Raw genomic sequence first — 20,462 nt, forward strand, 5'->3', positions numbered from 1 at the left:
TGTTCTTTGTCGCTTGTAGCGCTGGGTGTCGGAAGAAGGCTATCAATGACCACGAGGATTTGGCTAAGGGCAAAGGACTGTATGGTGTGCGAGCCACTTCCCTGATTGGTGTAAACCGAGACTGCATATGCACATCAAAGCTAGCCCGTCTGTCTTAGATATTACAAGGGAGCATATGGCATATCAGGCCAGTGGGATTGTGCAGCCCATGTTAGCAGCCGGTTTGCCGTCTGTGGATGGTTGCAAGCTCCTGTTGTGTCTCTGTAGGAAATCATAGTGTTGTGCCCGGGTCAACTTTCAAGAAGCAAGTGTATACGGTGAGAATACGGTGACGATTGCTTGGAGCTGTGATCGCTTCGCACCTGACCCCGAGGTAAGCTGACTTGCGGTGACCGAAAAAGGAAGCTCACCTTGGCCCTCGATATATGGTCCCGGCTCAGAGTCAGCTGCAGAGCCTCACAAGCCAGCGTTCAGCGACCAGTGGCATCATCCGGGAGTTGATATCCACGTCTCGGCTGAAAACTGAGGTTTGTAAAGGTATTGCCTAAAGAAGATTAGCGCCGCAAGGCTTAGCTTTCCTTTGCGATGACGTCTTTGCCCCGCGGTCCGCCTTGTCATCGATCGGTCCCGGCCGCGTCCCTTGGATCCTGCACGAGACGAACGCCGGGGCGGTTGGGGAGTTCGGGAAACCAACTTGCTGTCCTTCTCCTCATGCCCGTCGGACTGTTGCATCTGCTGTTGGCCTCTATGGCGGCCTGCTTCCAACTCGATTGAAACGATCCGCCGTAAAAGGCCTCCCTGAGCACACGCTGATTGGTTGCACAGGCGGCCTCTGTCTGTGAGCCAAGGCATCATGCTTACCAGCTTGCTGCATTGTACAGCAGCCTGCAGGAGCTGTCGCCGTCGCAGTCGCAGTCGCCGTCGCAGCACGCATAGCACAAAGTAGGCCTCCATTATACTGTTCTGCGGGGAAGAATACGGCACTGCGCCTAAGGAGGCAGGTGGGGGAAGCCTTGGTGTAGCTATTCTGCACTGTCTATGCGAAGACCGCGGGTGTTGCTGTGGATATTGTTCAAACCCCTGCCAACGATGTCATTTGCCCCAAACGAGCGCCAACAGTACCCTCGCACAGAATCCAAATGCACATGGCCGAGCAAACTACGATAGTTGTTGGTCCATTCTGGCATTACCACATGGCCAGCCGCGTGTATCCTCTCGCTTCGCATTAAACAGCTTTAAAACAAGCGACGGCCAATTGGCCTCCTGGTCCCCTGGCCCCATTTCTGCGACCCCCCTGTCTTGCTTCCAGTGTTTTGTAGTAATAGTAGATCGATCAAGTGGGAGGAACGGGGAGGAGTGTTCAGCCCCACTTCGCCTGGGGAAATCCAGCCCAGCCCAAGTTCAGCATAGTTAACTGCTTCCTTCCTTCCAGCCCACAAATCTTCTGCCTCGTTGAATTCTCCAAGATCTCCAGGATCTGCTAGCCGCGTCCTATTCTCCCCCTTTTCTGCTGCCAAATCCGCTCACTTCAGAGTTGAGTACGGCGAAATCGTAGTCGACCTGGGCTGCTGGGCCACCCAAACACGGTACCGCCGTCTCCCCAGCAGCGCCGCCCTGTGCCACCCGCAGGGCCAACGATGGTTCTCCTCTAGGTTCACAACGGAAGATTGTGGTTGGAAAGAAACTGCGCTGCACGTAAACGAGAATGGTCGAAAAGGACGATATTCACTCGCTCCTGCAGACCGGGTCGTGGAGGACGTCCCGCTCGAGGAGCCCAAACCCGTGAGGACATCCGCCGTGCGCTCCAACAGAGAGGCACATCTGCTGACAGGGTTATGGATACAGGTACGACTCACCGCGCCGGGCCTATCAATCGCCTAGGTCAAACATTGGGGTTCCCAGATCGGCGGAACCGGAGCTGTATAGAAAACGGCCCCCTCCCCCAAGCGTCGAAGATGAAGAGGAGTCGCTGGCAAGAGAGCACCTGGGGTCCGTCGCGCCGGCAGCGTCCGACGAGGAGCCGAAATACCGCGGCGATATCGACCAGCAGCCCATTCTATTGCTGGTGCATGAGCACAACCCTGAGCGCAGATTTGTGATCGTTCCCAATGCCGGGGGCGAGGACGCTCCCGCGGTAGTCAAGGAGCGGTACCAGGCAAACACTTGCAGAAAGTATGTTCTCGTCTCGCCCGAGAAGACCGCAAAAGACGACAAGGAGGAAGAAGGGATCGTAGACAGCGACAAGAATGAAACGAAGAGGCCCGATTTAGCGAAGCGAAAGAGTCACCAGGACCTGCCGCGTCTTACCACGGATTTAAAACACGTTGAGCCTGCTGAGCCGTCAATCCGCCGGTCTAACAGCAGAAGGGACCGGGAAAAACCTGTTGTCGACCAAGAGCCGCAAGATTACCCTGAACGCCGTGAGAAAGCTGGCCGGCGCCCACAGGATAACAAATTTCTCTCGCCAGCTACTGTCAAGCAGACCGCTGGGAAACGTGACCGGGCTTATTGGGATTTCAACACAGAGACGGGTGGGCGGGCTGGCCGTAGCCCATCATCGAGGAGGGATGAAGGGATCGAAGTGTCCGATAAGAGACGTCTTCATCATTCGCCCTCTGGTTATCCGTTGGCTCCCGCCGGGCATCAGCGCGCGTCATCCACAACCAGCATACCCAACCGGGATGGTCCACCTCCGGAGCGGCCAAGCTCCTTCATACCGCCGTACGGGCTCGGCGACCCTGAAGAAATCTTTGCCTATATGTCCCCCGGCGATGACTTCATCGCGGGGATGCAGGATAGGGACGACTCTCCACGAAGAAAAGCTCGGCATAGTAATTCTTCGTCTTATCCCCGTGGCGCAAGAGAAATGCCTGGCCCATCACCAAATCGCAGACGCCAGGCTCGGCTGGGAACCCGAGACCGTGAGGGTTACTCTAGCGACGAAGGCTACAGGGAGAGGCAGCCTGACCGCGCCGAGCGCCCGTACGCCATGCGGTCCGCGTTGGAGCCCGAATATCCGTCAGTCCTCTCACCTGACCAATTGCGGCCGCCAACCGCAAAACTTGAACCCCCGTTTCCATCCCTGGAGCCCTCTCATGCGAGCCAAGCCGCGGACAGCTCACTCGCACCCAGCCCGCGGAGCTCGACTTTTCCAGCTGACAAGAGTAGGCGGCACGGTGGCCGCTCAGTGTCACCGTCTCCTCCTACTAGCACCTCTCCTTCGCGACGACCCACCCGGAGCAACACGGGAGCGCAACATAGTCTCCATTCCCGAGATGCTAGCGTCACTTCGACCGTCAATGGGCCTGGGCAGCTGCCTCCTTCGGTAGCGGCCTCACTTGGTAGGCCCAACGGTACCGAGAGGAGGCCGCTACCTGGGCCGGTAGCGTCGCTTGTACGGCAAGAATCATCGGACCCAAAATCACCGGTGCCGTACTGGCAGCTCGACGAAAGGGACGATGCAGACAACCGCGCCATCCCATCCATTGGCCGCTACTCCGAGGATGTGAAGAAGGGTGCACTGCCCCAGCTTCCCGATTGCCGGTGGAAGCGCCCTATCGTTGTGGGGAGCAGGGCCGGCAGCGACCAGTTCCGAATACTGAAACGGACCGATAACTTTACGGTATGCCCTGACTGCTACGAGGCCGTGTTTGCAAAAACCGAATTCCGGCATCAGTTTGGTCAGAACCCGGCCCGGCCTGGTGATCAGCTCGTCTCGTGCGACTTTGGTTCTTCGCATTGGTACCGCATCGCCTACCTCATGACGCTCAAGCACGGGTACCCGGATCTGCGTCTCCTGCAGGGCGTAGCCTCGGTCGCAGCGCGTTGTCAACCTTGCGGCGGAAACCAAGTTGTAACGCGCACTTGGTACAGCATGATGGGCCCGACCTCAAGGCATCCCATTCCGAGTTTCAATGTCTGCCTCGGCTGCGCTAGGACGGTTGAGGCTCTGCTACCTAACCTGGCCGGTGTCTTTGTACCTCTGGATTCGCACGAACCGACAAAGGGCATCTGCGAACTTCACTTTACACCCGAGCGCAAGCGCTTTTGGGAGTATTTCGAGCTGATGGAGACCACGTCAGACGAGGCACTCCGCCACAGGACAGCGCCTGACGTTGCCGAACTTGCTGACCGCGTTCGAGAAGTCTCGCTCATTGAAGAGTGCCTACGCAACACTCCGGTCCCGAACCGCTCGTGGCATGTCATGCAGAAGATACCCGAGTTTACGGTTTGCGAGGCGTGCTTTGATGACGTGGTGTGGCCGATGGTCGAGAATGAAGATAGCGACGTGCCCCGGAATTTTTACAAGGGACGCCAACCAAGGCAGCTTGCCGCGTGCCAGCTTTACAGCAAGCGCATGCGCGAAGTGTTTCTGATAGCAAGTCAGTACAATGACTTTAACCATCTCGCGTCCCACGTGCGGGAGCGGCTCAGGATCCTCGCGGAGATCAGAGCAAGATACAACGAGCTGCAGCAGGAGGATCAGGAAGACCCGGACGTGCAGGACGAACTTGCAGCTCTGGCCCGGACTTTCAAGGAGGTCGAGTAGGTAGCCCAGATGGAGGATATTGGTGGATGCTATTTTTCCGTGTGTAGGTCAGAGAAAAGGGTTACGCTATTTCACGATACCACGTAGCGCAGGTCAATTTACATTGAGTTCAGCTTTAGAAGGACGGGGAGTGAAATTGATATGCGTTACAGGGTGGCGCCGTCCATGAGATTCTGCAGGCACCCGGATGCCGCGGCACCGGCCATCAGTTTTGGTCCCAGAAGGTCTCCGGGATTCCGCGAAAACAAGCATTAAGTGCCGAATTAATATCAATATTCTCCGATAGCTATGCCCCAGGTTTTCGTCCCGGCTGTAGTGGGACGTCCGCCCGGGATGGTCATGTTGGAAATCAGCCGGAGGCTGTCAATGGAGGAACGGACCAAAGAGGGCGCATCACCCCAAAAAGCCAATATGGCGACCCATCACCCGGGTTTGCGGGGTGTTGCAGACAGAGAAGGGGGTAGGCGGCCCTATTAGAAAACATATGGGCGACGGTGTTGGTGGGAGGCATGATAACTCCCGTCGATCCGAATGCATCAAAAAGGAGCTTCAGATCAGAATTCTGTCTTGTCAGACACCAGCGCTTCCAGCTGTGAACGGTTTTGATAGCAAACACGGTCCAAGATGTGGCTACACGCCCTGCTGCTGGTGCTGAGTACCATCATACCTCCAGCCTATACTGCTATGGTCAAGACCGGCTCAACATGCGTTGTGACTCCCCTCAGCGAGACCCCCGCCGCGGTCGCCATGCGCAGCATCGACACCGTCGCGCCCGCAGAGCGTGACATAGACCCAGACGAGCTGTGGAAGATGGACCCTTACGCGGACCCCAAGCCCGGGATGCCCGGCGCCATGGGGCACTATCCCCGTCCGCAGCCGTCAAAGGGGAGCTCTCCACCCGCACTAGCATCCCGTCCACATCCGCGTGCGGTGGGGCCCCTCGAGCCTCCGGAGAAGCGCCAGAGCCGCGTCGATGATACCCCCCAGATCCTCGACGCCTTCAATCAGTGCGGCCAGGACGGCACCGTTATCCTCCGCGAAGGGACGTACTACATCCGGCAGGTCATGGACACGACCAACCTCCGCAACTGCAGCATCGAAATTCACGGCACACTCATATGGAGCGACGACAACATCTCGTACTGGCGGCAGCGCAGCTTTTCCGTTACGTACGCAGGCAGGTCGACGGCATGGCGGATCGGCGGACGCGACGTGTCGATGCGTGGGTTTGGGAAGGCACTGTTCTTCGGGAACGGGCAGACATGGATCGATCTGGCGAGGGGCCAGGCGAATCTGGATGGGCGTCCAATCTCGTTGACGATCTGGAGAGGGACGAATATCCTGATTGACGGGATCACCTGGCGGATGGCGCAGTTCTGGCATACCTTTATTGCCCATTCGCAGAACGTGACCATGACCAATCTGGATATGAGCACTTTCTCAACGAGTCAGCATAGCTCGGTGAACACGGACGGGACGAATACCTGGAATTCGAAGGATGTTTACATTGCGAACTGGACGGTAAAATGTGGCGACGTAAGCCTGGCCTGACTGACACCAACCCCTGAAACCCCTTGACCCAAACTGACAATGAAAAACCAAACCAGGACTGCATCGGCGTAAAAGGCAACAGCAGCAACATCCACGTTAAGAACGCCACGTGTTTCGAATCGGGCTCCGTCGTAGTCGGCTCGATCGGCTCCAATGCCAACCAACCCGACTACGTCGAGAACGTCGTCTTCGAAAACATCTCCCTCAACCACTCGAGCAACGCCGCCTGGATCAAGACCTACCCGGGAACAGGCTACGTCCGCAACATCACCTTCCGGAACATCGACTTCAAAGACGTCAACCAGCCAATATACGTCACCTCTTGCATCTGTAACCCTCCCGTCCCGTCCCGTCCCCGTTTCCTTCCGCCGACTCAACCCACCGTATAAACAGTACTAACAGACCGAACTTCAGATTCCTACAGTAATTGTGACTCCTCCCGTCTGCCAATCACCAACATACGCTGGGAGAACATCACAGGAACCAGCCGATACAACGTCGCGGCTGGGATGCACTGCAGCGCCTCGGCGCCATGTGACGGGTTTCACTTCTCCAACATTGATATCAAGCCGCTGCGGGGCGGGAATGCGAAGGTGCTGTGTTCTAACATCAGGAACCAGGCGAGCATGGGCCTGGAGTGTACGGGTCCTTGCCCCGGGTCGCATCCGCAGCAGTTGTCGGGGAATGTTTAGTCGGGCTGTTTGGGGTGAAGAGGGAGGGTGGTTTTTGAGAACATTTGGGATACTCTGAAATTGTTAGTGTAAGCGATCCGGAACAATATATACGAGGCTATCAGCCTTTGACTGGTCAGTGAGACGGTATGCAGTTGGTGTGAAAATATGAGTGCGCAGATGTTGCAATATAACCTAGTACAGAAAGCCTCCATTGATGCCTTCAAGGTTAATAAGAGCCGATGGCTTGTCGTTGTTGACTGGGATGCCTTCATCTCCTTCTTCGATACAACAGCAAAGAATCAATCCTGCCGGCTGCAGAGGAAGTTGCCAACTGGCAGAAGTGGGTCAATCAACCATTTCCGGTCTAGCGCGACTTAGGGCCTGTGGGTGCGCTCGGGAAACCCCACGAGCGCACTTCACGAAATATTGCAAAATTTCAATTGGAGCTGCAGCTGGCCTCGATTCTTCGCATCTTCAACAAACCGCCCAACGCCGAGGTAAGCACGTCCGCCCCATTCGAGATTCCGGGATCGTTCGAAGCTCCAGAGGTTTCTACGAAGGAGGAAGCTAAAGAAAAGTAAACTAATCACTGACTTCGAACCTCTGCTGCAGCCTCGAAACTTGTCCCAGCACCGGACAAGATGGCCTCCAGACCGACTGTCACCGTTATCGGCGCCGATGGCAAGGCCACCGGCGCCACCGAGGTCCTCCCCAAGGTCTTCGGCGCTCCGATCCGCCCTGATATCGTCAAGCACGTCCACACCGGCATGGCGAAGAACAAGAGGCAGCCGTATGCCGTCAGCGAGAAGGCTGGTCACCAGACCTCAGCCGAGTCGTGGGGCACCGGTGAGTGCTATTTTCGGTGGTTCTGCACATTGGGCGGAAGATAGAGAAGAGGAGGGAAGCTTGGATTTACGGGACTCGAGACTGTTGCGGATTGGGCCATGGAATTCGACTTCGAGATGGGCGATTGCTGATAACGGACGAACGCAGGTCGCGCTGTTGCCCGTATCCCCCGTGTCTCGGGTGGTGGTACTCACCGTGCCGGCCAGGCCGCCTTCGGTAACATGTGCCGTTCCGGCCGCATGTTCGCTCCCACCAAGGTCTGGCGCAAGTGGCACGTCAAGGTCAACCAGGGTCAGAAGTATGTGGCATCGAAACTGGACGTGATGGGTGTTTTCTGACGCTTTTTTGCAGGCGTTTCGCTACCGCCTCTGCCCTTGCTGCCTCGGCTGTCGCTCCCCTCCTGATGGCTCGCGGCCACCAGGTTGCCACCGTCCCCGAGGTTCCCCTGGTCATCGACTCGGCCGCTGTCGCCAACGATGCCGTCGCCAAGACCTCTGCCGCCCTCGGCCTCCTCAAGGCTGTTGGCGCTGGTGCCGATGTTGAGAAGGTTAAGATGTCCAAGAAGCTGCGCGCGGGCAAGGGCAAGCTGAGGGGCCGCCGTCACCGCCAGCGCCGCGGTCCTCTGGTGGTCTACAGCGCCGAGACCGACGGCAAGGAGCTCGTCAAGGGCTTCCGCAACATCCCGGGCGTCGAGACGTGCCCCGTCGATGCGCTCAACCTCCTCCAGCTCGCCCCTGGTGGCCACCTCGGCCGGTTCATCGTATGGACCTCGGCCGCCATCAAGCAGCTCGATGCCGTCTACGACAGCAAGAAGGGCTTCTACCTCCCATCCAACGTCGTCTCGCAGTCCGACCTTACCCGTCTCATCAACAGCTCTGAAATTCAGAGCGTCCTCCGCGCCCCCAAGGGCGAGGCCCGCACCAAGCGCGGCGCGGTCCAGAAGAAGAACCCGCTCCGGAACAAGCAGGTTCAGCTCCGCCTCAACCCGTATGCCTCGACATTCGCCAAGGAGAAGCTGGGTGAGATCAAGGAGGAGGGCAAGCCGACGCGGGTACCTACCGGCTTCAAGGAGCAGCTGCACGAGGTTTAGGTGCGGTAAAAAGGACAGGAAGGGTTGTGGGCACTTTCCTCGGCGTAATGGATTAGGCATGTGTGCACGCACATCAATGAATTCTGATACCGGATACCGGAATGCGGCTTTGCTTCGTGACATGATTGTGCTTCTAAGGATTAGACCTCGACGATAGAATCGAGGTCTCGAGCGGCCATTGAGCCTGGAAGCGTTCAGTGCGAACACAGTGTTGTAAGAGTGCGCCCAATTGATGTCCTCGATATTGCCTGCATCTGAGGATGGAGGAGTGGTTATGCTACCCCGACGAGTCCACTTTCGCTGTTCACTCCCCTAGCTCGAGAGTTCCAGCACACCTTGTCTATCCGATATCCGAGGCAGTTGTAAATGCCGCCAGGGCCGTTGGTAAATATGTGGTCGCGTCTGGTGGCCTCCCTCCAGCTTCTTGTCGAGCTGATCACCGTAGGAGCTGTCATGTGAAGCTAGTTGTTGGTGTGAAGTTGGGGTCACGAGCCTGATATGGAGTGATGCACAGACCTGTTTTTGGCCGCCGGGATCAGCGCTTCAGTGGGTGTGAGCAAGGATCTCTGGAGGGCGCCACAGTCGATGTCCAGGGTCCTTGTGCGGGGCCTGGAACCACCATCATCGGATTTCGTGCTTGATCGAGAGCTGACATATTCCGGTGTCTACAAGAGGGAGAAGGGGCACGAGTTGCTTGAGGGGAACGGCCGATCCATTGAGTGGCAGGTACTGAATGGAAGACAGTGGCAGGCATTGGCAGGCAGCAAGAGAAACAGTACGAGGTCGTGCCTACGCGTTCCCAGAGGTGTACGCAATTAGCCCGCGCCACCTGTAGGAGGAATTAGGGCGTTTGAACTCTGGGCCTGTGGCCCCAGAGTTCAACCAACAAAGTCACTGACTCGTCTCCAACTGAACGACAATGCCAAGCTGCCGTCTGCCCAAACCGGCTCGTGCAGCAGCGGGCGGAGGCGGGGCATCCCAAGCCCACCAAAAGCTCAGCTGCAGGTTGCACCGCAGGAGCCATTCTTAGCTGAGAGCAATGACGTCGACAAGGGCTGCATGACGATGCTCTGCGCCCAGGAACCGCCAGCACGGGAAGAGCATGGCTCATTGTTAGCGCGCCGACACAAAAAGGGCCGTCAAGACCTCTAGAACGGTCCAGCCCTGCTGCTCCAAGTCCAGCGAGATGCGGCCCGTGGTCAGGCCGAGGCCCATGTTTGCGCTCATCAAACGGCGACAATGCCCGATCCCGATCCCGTCACCACCAACACTGTTTCCTCGCTGAGCTGATCAGTCACCCAAGGAACTGGCCTATCAACGAGCCAGCCTCGGCCGGCTTCAAGAATCAAGGCATTCTTTACTATCGCGCGGGATATGCCCCGTCATTAATCTGACAACTCCAACTGCTATCGATTTACCATCGCAGCCACATCCTTCCACAGATTTACGCTCCATATCACTCCGTGCTGAGATATTGAACATACATTAGCCGACCGGATATTTCATGCCAACAATGGCAGCTGCTGCCTCATTAACATCGCCGGGCGGCTCTTCCCGTCCGATGTCAATCGGTATGTTCGGCCGTGGCCGTGCGCTGCTACTACGTAGTTGCTTCCTCCCTTGCATCATGCCCCCGCGGCCCGCTCCCTGCTCACAGCTTCCATTTTTAGGCCATTCCAGACGCATCAAGTACGCAAATGCCCAAGACCTGCCCAGTTATCCGTCGTCCGGCCTGAAAGAGGGCGACGCGGCTGCTAGCGCTGCTGCGTCTCTGGGATGGGCACACGCCACTGCTGCTGATGCTGCGAGTGGTGATGCCAAGTTGAGCCCACCTCGGGAGTCTCACTCTGCCACGCCCGGGCCCCAGGCCGCCCTTCTTGCTGCTGGCTGGGCGCGGCGGCATCAAAAACCACCCTCTTCGCCTCCTTCTACTTGGGGGTCGTCGGCTGCAAACTTGGCTTTCCGGGCAAGCAAGACGCCGCCGCCACCGCAGTCTTCCGAGCCTCAAAGTCTTACAAGGCGAAACTCGATGCATGCAGCAAAGGGAGCAATGGCCCGTCTGCGGCCGAGGGCAAGGTCCTCCCCCGAGCCTGCCGCGGAGACGTACCCAGACCAGGCTAATGCCGCGGCGAATGCCTTGAGCGCTGCAACCATTGCCCATCGGCCATCGATGCGCCCAAGGACTGTTTCGGCCAGCGAGGCTGGCGCCGTCCCTTACACCATCATGGACAGACAAATGTTCACGTCGAATCCGCCAGTCAAGCCGGAAACTGACGAGCAGAAACGCGCTGATATCCTCCACGCTTCGGCTCTAGCGATGGCTAAGAGCATGTACGATCAGCAGCAGAAGATGATTGACAACTCTGCCCGGGCACACCGGCGCTCGGTATCGTTCCCCATCCAAGACACAGGCCATCTCCCCACCTCGGGTGGTGACGAGCAACCGCCCATGACAGGCAACAGCCTGCAAGAGGCGGCGTACCGGCTCGCTCAAGAGCGACTGTCCAAGCTACAAGAAGAACATGAAAAACAGCGAAATCTCCACGAGTACTACGGCTCACCGGGCACCCCGCAGCGAACCAGATTTGGCTCCATCAGGGGCAAGCTGACTAGGAAGCGCTCCTCTAGTGATGGGGCCGTGTTGGAAGATCAGCGGCGCTCGGAGCGGATACGAAGACAAATGTCGCTTTTGAGCAACAAGCTGACCGAGGTGGACGAGGAGAAGAGAGCACGCGATCGGGCAGCCCTGCTTGCTACGGCGCAGCGGAACGTGAAGGCCCAGATGCAGGACATGGATGAGAAACTGCAGTCAGAGATGGGCCGGGTGCCCCAAACTTCAATGAGCGATTGGGAAAGGAAGGCACGAGTAGCTGCGCAAGCAAGGTTCGACGCTGCGAGCCACGACAACTTTGGCAAAGTTGACATTGGCGGTGGGAAATTTATGGACAGATCGGCGGTGGAACAGATTGCGGCCAGGAAGGTCCAGCCTCTCCTGGATGAGATCAATGAGCGGGCCGAAAAGGAGAAGGAAAGAAGGGAGCTGGCGAGACTGGAGGAGGAACGACGGAGAGAGGAAGCCGAAAGAAACAGGATGAGAGACAAAGAGATCCAGGAGATTCACAGGAAACTCAAGGGTGCGTGGTCCAACTCTACCCCCATTGCCCTTGATCGCCTTGCTGACCCTTTTTCAGACCAGCAAAGAGAAGACGAAAGAGCCAGAAAAATCGAACTCAGACAAGGGGAAAAGGTCCGGAAGGATGAAGCAAAAGCAATCAAAGCCGAACATAAGCACGAAGGAAAACAAAAGGGAAAAGAAAAGGAGGCTCTGCCGCCCGCCACAACAGCAACCACAGCAACAATAATGGCAGGACAGCCAGAGCCCGAAACCAAACGATCAACAGGCGTCGGCAACCGCGTCCGTAGCATATCGATCAACTTTTCCAAACGCCAATCCAAAGCAAAATCCAAAGGCAAAGACACACTCTCATTATCGGCCGCGGCTGGAAAATCACCCCCGGGAGCAGCATTGGAAACCGACGCAAACCCCACCCCTGCCTCCCCAAAACAAAAAGTCCGCGCCTGGCTACTATCCCGCTTGCCCCGGTCCAGAGCGAAACCATCTCCCCCAGAAGGTAACCCCGGTCCCGTCACCGATGACAATGACGCCAAGCAGAAAGGATTCATAGGCGGTGTGGCGCTGGCTCGTCTCCAAGGCCGGGATGTCAGCGGTAGTAGAGCCTCATCGATCATAGAGGAGGACTCTGAGAGTGGGAGGGGTGGCAAAAGGGGAGGAGAAGGAGGACGGAAAGGACAGCGCTCGAGTGCTGCTGCCGCTACTGCTACTGGTACTAGCGGTAATGGGAGCGGCTCAAGCATACCGCAGAGCAGCGGGAGCATGCGCGAGGTGGCCATGGCTGGTCGGGCTGTGGGTGGTAGGGGCGAGGACGAGCGCGGAGAGAGTAGCAGGAGCGCGGCCGTCTCGACCCCCCGTTCGGCGAAGAGGTCTTTGCTGTCGCGGGGCGGGGTGTCCGTTTCGGATGAGGAAGAGGAGGAGGCGGGAGATGAGGGGGTTGGAGAAGCCGAGGTTAGTAGTTTGAGCGGGGACGAGGAGTTTGTTGAGGCGAGGAGTGGTCTGGAGGGCCTGTCGACGCCGTCGCCGCCACCCCGGACGCAGTCGAGGTTGGTGGTTCTGCCAACAGTGGCGGTGACGGGGAGGGCGAGTCCGGCGAGGGGGTCGAGGTTTTCAGAGATCTTGGAGTAATGTCGCATACGAGGTCGTACGATCATGCTCATACGCGGTGACGAAGCTTGGGAGGTATGCTAATGGCGTTATGCATCTTTTATATATATATTTTTGTGGAAGGCTTGCCTCTGAGATGCAAATCGGATAGAATCTGATTTGATGAGGTTCTTAGATTCTAATTCGGAATGAGATGTTACCTGATGGACCCTAGAAAGCGCACTGTCTCGCAGTAGCTCAAAACAGAGCCATTATATGCTACAGGCGAGCTGCGAAATGCCCTGCCAAACCGTGCAAAGCAACTTTTATCCTGTCTTCGTTGCTCGTGTCTGATCTTGAAACTGACTCTCTAACCCAAACGCCCAGCCAACTACTAACGGGGCCGTCTACTTTCTCGCTATTTCTCTAAACAAATAAGGAATAAGCCCCTAAAAGTTACTCGCCATTACCCTACTCCGGGATCCCGACCTCCTCCCCCGGTCAATGCGAGGCGCCTCAAAGGACGCCATACCGTCGGGCGTCGTTGTCAACGTCCCATTACTACCGCCCTCCTCCATCTCCCCAGCCGCTGCGAACCCGCCCATGCCATTCCGCTGCTGCGGTTCCCTCCCCCTCGTCAATCTCATCTTCAGCCCGCCCTCGCTACCAGCGGATACCTGCAGCTGCTGCTTGGCCGCCGCGGCCGGATACAGGTCGACATAGAAGGAAAAGACATAGGCCGAGAAGATAAAGGCAATGACCCACTCAAGCACAGCGCCCGGGTTGTAGCGCCTCGTGAAAGTGCACACGATGAAGGCGATGGCGAGCAGGATCTCGATGATGACGAAGGCGAGCTTGATGTAGAAGGACAGGCGGAGGATGCGGTATTCGCGGTAGCCTTTCCCACCTCGTTAGCACCATCGATATTTTAAGAGTGTTGTATGACGAGGAGAAAGGGAAAAAAAAAAAGAAAGAAAATAAGAAAAAAAAAATAAGAAAAAAAGACGTACGCATCCCCAACCGCTGATACTCCCAACAGATAAAGATAGCCGACAGCACATAGCCCACAATGAACAGCAGCAGGAAAACCGAGTGCTGCCGCTGGTAGCGGAGCGTGTCGAAGACGCTCAGGAGGATCAGCCCGACGGTGCCGACGATGGCGAAGACGATGGCCAGGCCCGACAACACCTTCTCGCCGCGCGTCGTGTTGGGCGCGAGCCGGCCCTTGTGCCGCAGCCAGCGGTCGGCGGCGAACGAGAGGCTGAGCAGCACGCTCGTCACGACGCAGCCCGCCACGAAGAGCGGCTTGAGTTCCTGGGCGCCGACGTCGCTAATGTAGGCGATGTGCTGGGTCTCAGCCATGGAGGCGTAGTGGGCGCGGTTGGCGTCGATCACCCAGTAGAGGAGGAGGCCGAGGAGGGTGCCCAGCCAGACAACGCCGCCTATGATGGGGAAGACCTGATCCGGGGGGGAAGCGGGTTTTGTTAGTCAATGGGAAAATGGAGGGCAGCGGGGCGGAAGGGGAGACGAACCCAGTAGGAGAGACGGAACATGGTTGGTGGTGTATCGTTCAGAGTTCGTTGGAATTGGTCTTGCTGTTGTCAAGCTCGAGAAATTGATATCTCACTACTTCATAGGCCGCTGGATGTGGTGAAATGGTGAGATCTCGGCGGAGAGACCTCTTACAGAGAGAGAGAGAGAGGGAATAGAATTGGAAGCCTATAAGAAGAGGTGACACAGGAACGACGGGCCACCTCCGGGCCCTGACGTCTAGATGCGATGAAAGGTGGATGAAGTATCAATGGCGCGTGTTGTTGGGCAACGCCGGCCTGCGCCGCTCTCAGAAGTAGCGAGAGGTCAAGAAGAAAGTCTAAAACGTAAACAGTTGCAGAGTGCTCGATCCCGGTATAAAAATGACCATGGCAAAGTCCCTCGCTGCCACAAACAGACAGACCGCCTCGGCAGTTGGACGCGTGTCACGATCACTTGCATGCCTTGGACAAATTTCCTTCGGACGGAGTTAGCAAGGGCCGGCCGATGAGCAACGCCGTGCGTGGTGTTGCGTGACGTCAGCCGGGGCTGTGACGTACGGTACGGTACTGTACTGTGTGTATGTACTGTACCTGTTGGCCGAACCCAAAGGAACCAAAGGCGGGAGAGGTGGGGAGGGACAGGGCGCCCGCTTAGCGGACAAGGCCCCATCCCCCCCCCCCCCCCCCCCCTAGGGAACAACCCCTACCCTTGTGTAAGCAACCCAGGCTTGGCAGCCTTTCGACCAAAACGTCCCGCCCACACCACAATCCTTCGCGGCAAGGCTGAACCAGATCACAACGTCCCCACACATTCGGAGGTATCGACAGCAGGATGACCGGGTCCCCATTCGGAGCGCCAATGGCGGCTCCAAACACGGTACAGCCGTCGCTTGCCCTCGATCCGGAGCAATGGAACGAGGCGGTAAAGCGAAAGTACGTCAAGGAAAAGAAAATCGGCGAGGGTACCTACGCCAACGTCTACCGCGGCCACGTGCGCGAGGACCCCTCGACGCTCGTCGCCATCAAAAAGATCAAGCACCAGGACGACTATCGCGACGGCATGCCGCCCGCCGCCGTGCGCGAGATGAAGTACCTCCAGGAGCTGCGCCACCCCAACATCATCCTCCTGCTCGACATCTTCGGCACGGGCGTCGACACGCTCAACTTTGTGCTCGAGTACCTGCCGCTGGGCGACCTCGAGATGCTGATCCGCGACGTGCACCGTGTGCGCTACGGCGTGGCCGACATCAAGGCCTGGATGGGCATGCTGACGCGCGCCGTGTGGTTCTGCCACTCCAACTACGTCCTGCACCGCGACATCAAGCCCAACAACTTGCTGATCGCCGCCGACGGGGAGGTCAAGCTGGCCGATTTCGGCCTGGCCCAGTCGTTCGCCGACCCGGGCCGGCGCATGACGGCCAACGTCATCACGCGCTGGTACCGGCCCCCAGAGCTCCTCTTCGGCGCCCGGCACTACAGCGGCGCCGTCGACATCTGGTCCGTCGCCATGGTCTTTGCCGAGCTCATCATCCGCACCCCCTACCTCCCCGGCGACTCCGAGTTCGAGCAGATCTCGCTCATCTGCAAGCAAATCGGCACGCCGACCGAGGAGAACTGGCCCGGCGTCACCCAGCTGCGCGACTACACGGTCCCGAGCGAGGTGGTGCCCGTGTGGGGCAAGGAGGCCTACATGACCCGCTTCGGCGCCGTCGGCCCCGAAGGCGTCGACCTGCTGATGCGCACCCTCGCCCTCGACCCCAACAAGCGCATCACGGCCCACGAGATGCTCCGCCACAAGTGGTGGCGGACCGATCCCAAGCCCACCCCCAAGGAGGACCTCCCCCGCAAGTCGGGCGGCGAGGAGAAGATGGGATCCGATCTCAAGAGGAAGAACGGCCTGGTGGAAGACGAGAATGGCTCCAGGGGCGCAAAGGTGGCCAGGAAATTGGATTTTGGCCAGGGAAAGTAGGCCCGGCCTTTGTTGTTTTGCCTAGAGTATTGCATCTTACGGCGGGGGTCGGTTCTGGCGTTAAAGGGGTTAGGCTAAGAGGTTGTTGGGTTGGGAGGCTGGGGTAACGGACACTCAAGGTTTCATGGTGCATCAAAAGCGTGGATATGCTTTCTTCTCGGTATATGACTCGAGTAATAAAGACCTGCCTTTTCGGGCTACAAGAGCCTATAGAGTTCTCTGTCATCGCGATTTCCATTGCTTTTTCCATCCTCCTCTTCTTTATCGGCTTTGCTGCCTTCATCGTCGATAGAGTCAAGAGCCAGAGCGCGGGCTCTGTGAAGGAGGTCAGGTACGGTTACGGACGAAAAACGGCAAAAAGAAGTATTTGGAGCTGTCATCATCCCTCTAATCAAATGCGCTTGCCACTTTTTTTCTACCGTGATTCCCAACCCATGATGATGTACTATGATGTACGGCTTTATCCCTCGTATCACATCAGGCTACACTCTAGCCCATACATGGCCCTCTCGACATCTTTCCGCACCTGGTACCAGTCCGCCCTCCTCTCAGCATATTCATACACCTCCTCGGCACGGAAAATGCCTCCGAACCGGTCCCCATCCGCAATGATTGTCGCCATCTCCTTGGCGTGCCGTGCATCGATGAGGTAAATCTGGCTCAGCTCGCGCAGCGCCTTGAAGTAGGCCAGTAGGTCCTGGTTCTTGAGCGTCCGTATGTACTCAAAGTACAGATTCATGTCGGCGATGAGCTTGATGGCGCCCTCGGTGCTGATGCGCTGCCGCTTGAGGTGCTTGCACACGGCCGTGAAGAGCCGCAACCCAACCTCGCCGTTGAACACGTCCAACATCGACTTGTCGGTGCTGCCGACGAGCATCGACGTGTGGGAGGCCACCAGGTCCCGGATGCGCTGCGCCGTGCGCGTCGGCCCAATGTCCATGTTTACCGCCCCTAACGGCCTAGACATGTGCTTCTCGGTGGATGTTGATGATATAGATGCCGATGAGGAAGACGGGGGGTCGGCGGCTGCTGCTGCTGCCACGGCGACTCCCGGGTTGTAGTCGGTCGGCTGTTGTGTCGTCGCGCAGATGTATTCTACCTCGTCCATGAGCACGTCGATGCCCTTGTTAAGGCCAGCGGCAACGCTCTCGTCGAGCATCTGCTCAAACTTCTTCTTGGCTAGACCGGCCGGATCCAGGAAGTCGTTGCGATCTGCAATCTTGGGCCCCGCCAGCTGCTGCTCGTAAAAGACGTCTATCATCTGAGAGATGAGATCGCCAACGTTGACCAGTTCGATGAAAGTCACGAGCGGAGCGACACCGCCCTGGTCGTGCTCGCTGACCTCACGCGGGTTGTACTGCGACAAGTGGACCACGGCTCTGTCGAAGCCGGGCTTGACGTGCCGGTTACCCAAGATGCGCAACAGCGTGACAAAGATGGCTTCACATTGCTCGCGAGCCTCGCCGCCGGCTTGCCCGCCTAGTTGGATGAAGACGGCGACACGCCCGAGGCTCGCCTTGGCCGCGTGCACCAGACTCAGGGCCACCTCGATGCTGAAGAGAGACTTGATGCCCTCCAGCCGAGACGTCATCAAGGCTGCCTTGGCGGCCAGCTCGTCCGTGGGAGCCTTGCCTGGCAAGGGGCTGCTGCTGCGCTCTGCCGTCGAAGGAGCGGGAGATTGCGAGCGAGACGGCTGTTGGCTCGGCGCCTGCAGTGTGTTATTACCATCGTTGGTGCTCGCTGCCGGTGTCGGCTTGCTGCTTGCGAACGGCGACCCGAGCGGCAAGCCAAGACTCGTCGGCAGCACTGTCACGGGCATCATGACCACCTTTTTGAACGACGTCAAGAAGTCCTTTTTGTCGGCTTGCCGGTTGGTGAAACTGCCCATGTAGAACGACTCAACGTTGGCGTCTTGCTCCGACAACTTCTTTTCCCACTCTCCTACTTCGCGCTCCGCCTGCCTGGTAAAATCGTCAAGCTCGTCCTGTAGGTACAGGTCAAGGTGTGGCTCAAAGACCTTGAGCGCCAGCTCCTTAGCCATGGCCTCTTGTTGCGACTCTGCACCTTTCGGTGGTGTCAACGCCCGAAAAAACTGCAGTGTCTGTTCAAAGATGCCCGAGATCGCTCTCAGATACGACGGAATGCTCCGCTCGTGCGTCTCATCGAACAGCGGGGTGGCATACTCCATGATAATATCCTCCCTAACCTTGTCAACAAATGCCCAAAACACCTCGCCCGAATTCGGAAAGATGCGCTCGATGACGCCCGCCTGCTCATTGACCTTGCGGGTGAGCACCTCAAAGAATAACCTCGACGGTTCGAGTGTGATGCTGTCCGCCAGAGCCTGGTTGATGCAGTCCATGGGGTTTGCCAGCACCTCGCGGGCAGAGAAGATGGGGTGTTTCTGAATGAAAAGCTCGACCCCGGCGTTGCTCCCGTTCAGCAGGGCCAGCACGTGGGCGTACTTCTTCATCCTCCCATCCACATCCCAAAATTCATACCCCTGATCAAACTCCCTCAGGACCGCGCTCTCGAAGATGCTCGTCATCGTGTCCAGCTTCTCCTCCCTCTTCTGGCACCCCTGAGCCCAATCACTTTTTGCAAAAGCCCGCAGGTTCGCCAGCATCTGCGCCTGCCGCTCGGGGTCTCGAAACACCTTGAAGACGAGCGGATCCGTGTGGCTCTTTGCGCGGACGAGATCAAAGTAAAACGGCGCCAGCGCGCCGTAGACCTTGCCGTACTCTTGCCTCGCATGACCCCGCGCGCTCCTGACCCGCTTGAGGACCTGCAGCAGCGCTTCCGGGTCACGCGACGGATCATCGCCCTGTGTCTGTCCCCCGACCTTCATCGTCTCGAACCCATCCCTCACCTCCCCCATCATCATCATCTGTTGTTGCAACAGCACCTGCTGTCTCCTCCGCTCCTCCTCCAACCCCGCATCGAACAACAGACTCTCCCTATTATTCTGCGCGACCCCCCCAACCCTTCCCCCAACCCCCACCGCATCACCACCACCACTACCACCCCTCCCAGCAACAGCCGCAACCCCACCTCCGAGGCCGGAAACAGACCCAACCGTATCCCCCCTCGTCCTCCTCCTCAACGCCATCGCCTCCTCAAACCTCCGCCTCGCCTCCACCTCGTCCCAGCAGCCCATACTCCTCAACCTCGCGACCCACCGCGTGTCGTCGTACACCATCTCGCGCATGCGGCGCGACGTGCGCGCGAAGCGCATGAGGTCGGCGACGGGGAGGTAATCGAGGATAGTGGCGAGGATTTCTGGGCAGACAAAGCAGGGGTGGGCGGAGAGGTTAGTCAAAATGCTCGTAGCGCAAAGCCAAAATTTGTGTTCTTCTATTCGTTCTTTGGGGGAAATGCCGGATGGGGCCCAGAAGTGACAAAGGAAGGGAGGGGGAAGGGAGGAGGAACCCCAGGGATAGATATAACCTACCTGCCGGTAACGCAGGCTTGCTATCGATCATCTCGGCGGCCTGCAGCGTCTGGAGAATACTCTTGCTGGTCTTGTGTTTCTGGGGGGGAGCAACTGCCGCCGCCGTGGTAGCCCTCCGCGTTGGGTTGGACATGGTTGGTGGGTGGTATTAAGAGGTCGGGTGGAAGATGGGCGGGCGCGGCTGTCATGTCATGGTAGTACTGGTGTTGTGGCGGCGAGAGCCAAAGAGAGCAAAGTGGCCGAGACGTAGGAAAGTGACGAGAGGCTAATCCTTGAGGTGTTGCTATGTGAAAGCTTACACCCCGGGGCCGCCGGGGGTTGATAACATTACTGTGGAGGTCGGTATCAAGCCCCAGAAGTTAATACTGACGACGCCAATTACGTGCCCCTGCGCGCCTGGGAGGTTCCCACAACTGCCGCCAGCTGGCAGCTGACGGACGCGCCATCTTGGAATAACTGACTTGTGTCCTCGCCCTGAGATGCGACGACCAGCACTGCACAAGAGTTGGAGCTAAAAGCACTGATCCACCGGTAATCGATACGTTTCCTGTCGTGTTATAAATTCATGAAGGATTCATAAG

General features: G+C 57.9%; 7 protein-coding genes across 7 annotated transcripts; 5 read left to right on the forward strand and 2 right to left on the reverse strand.

The window, feature by feature from the left end:
- Nucleotides 1-1,705: 1,705 nt before the first annotated feature.
- On the forward strand, nt 1,706-4,549 carry MFIFM68171_05174 (uncharacterized protein; the record flags this gene model as incomplete). The annotated part of the gene is made up of 2 exons (XM_071060594.1): nt 1,706-1,782; nt 1,846-4,549. The coding sequence occupies 2 exons, from the start codon at nt 1,706-1,708 to the stop codon at nt 4,547-4,549; spliced, it is 2,781 nt and encodes a 926-aa protein (XP_070916695.1).
- Nucleotides 4,550-5,173: 624 nt separating this feature from the next.
- MFIFM68171_05175 (uncharacterized protein) lies at nt 5,174-6,792 on the forward strand (the record flags this gene model as incomplete). Its single annotated transcript, XM_071060595.1, has 3 exons — nt 5,174-6,085; nt 6,157-6,430; nt 6,515-6,792. 3 exons carry the CDS (start codon nt 5,174-5,176, stop codon nt 6,790-6,792), a joined length of 1,464 nt encoding a protein of 487 aa, XP_070916696.1.
- A 623-nt stretch (nt 6,793-7,415) lies between these two features.
- On the forward strand, nt 7,416-8,710 carry RPL4B (60S ribosomal protein uL4; the record flags this gene model as incomplete). Its single annotated transcript, XM_071060596.1, has 3 exons — nt 7,416-7,620; nt 7,768-7,918; nt 7,972-8,710. 3 exons carry the CDS (start codon nt 7,416-7,418, stop codon nt 8,708-8,710), a joined length of 1,095 nt encoding a protein of 364 aa, XP_070916697.1.
- Nucleotides 8,711-10,223: 1,513 nt separating this feature from the next.
- On the forward strand, nt 10,224-12,971 carry EIS1 (Eisosome assembly protein; the record flags this gene model as incomplete). The annotated part of the gene is made up of 3 exons (XM_071060597.1): nt 10,224-10,281; nt 10,381-11,844; nt 11,902-12,971. 3 exons carry the CDS (start codon nt 10,224-10,226, stop codon nt 12,969-12,971), a joined length of 2,592 nt encoding a protein of 863 aa, XP_070916698.1.
- A 407-nt stretch (nt 12,972-13,378) lies between these two features.
- MFIFM68171_05178 (uncharacterized protein) lies at nt 13,379-14,482 on the reverse strand (the record flags this gene model as incomplete). Its single annotated transcript, XM_071060598.1, has 3 exons — nt 13,379-13,827; nt 13,940-14,387; nt 14,462-14,482. 3 exons carry the CDS (start codon nt 14,480-14,482, stop codon nt 13,379-13,381), a joined length of 918 nt encoding a protein of 305 aa, XP_070916699.1.
- Nucleotides 14,483-15,320: 838 nt separating this feature from the next.
- Nucleotides 15,321-16,430, forward strand: KIN28 (TFIIH complex serine/threonine-protein kinase subunit kin28; the record flags this gene model as incomplete). The annotated part of the gene is made up of 1 exon (XM_071060599.1): nt 15,321-16,430. The coding sequence occupies one exon, from the start codon at nt 15,321-15,323 to the stop codon at nt 16,428-16,430; it is 1,110 nt and encodes a 369-aa protein (XP_070916700.1).
- Nucleotides 16,431-16,902: 472 nt separating this feature from the next.
- On the reverse strand, nt 16,903-20,014 carry RCY1 (F-box protein: endocytic membrane traffic, recycling ReCYcling 1; the record flags this gene model as incomplete). Its single annotated transcript, XM_071060600.1, has 2 exons — nt 16,903-19,709; nt 19,882-20,014. 2 exons carry the CDS (start codon nt 20,012-20,014, stop codon nt 16,903-16,905), a joined length of 2,940 nt encoding a protein of 979 aa, XP_070916701.1.
- Between the last annotated feature and the right edge of the window lie 448 nt (nt 20,015-20,462).

The sequence above is a fragment of the Madurella fahalii genome, assembly GCF_045866475.1.
Source record: "Madurella fahalii IFM 68171 DNA, scaffold_2, whole genome shotgun sequence".
Lineage (NCBI taxonomy): Eukaryota > Fungi > Ascomycota > Sordariomycetes > Sordariales > Madurella > Madurella fahalii.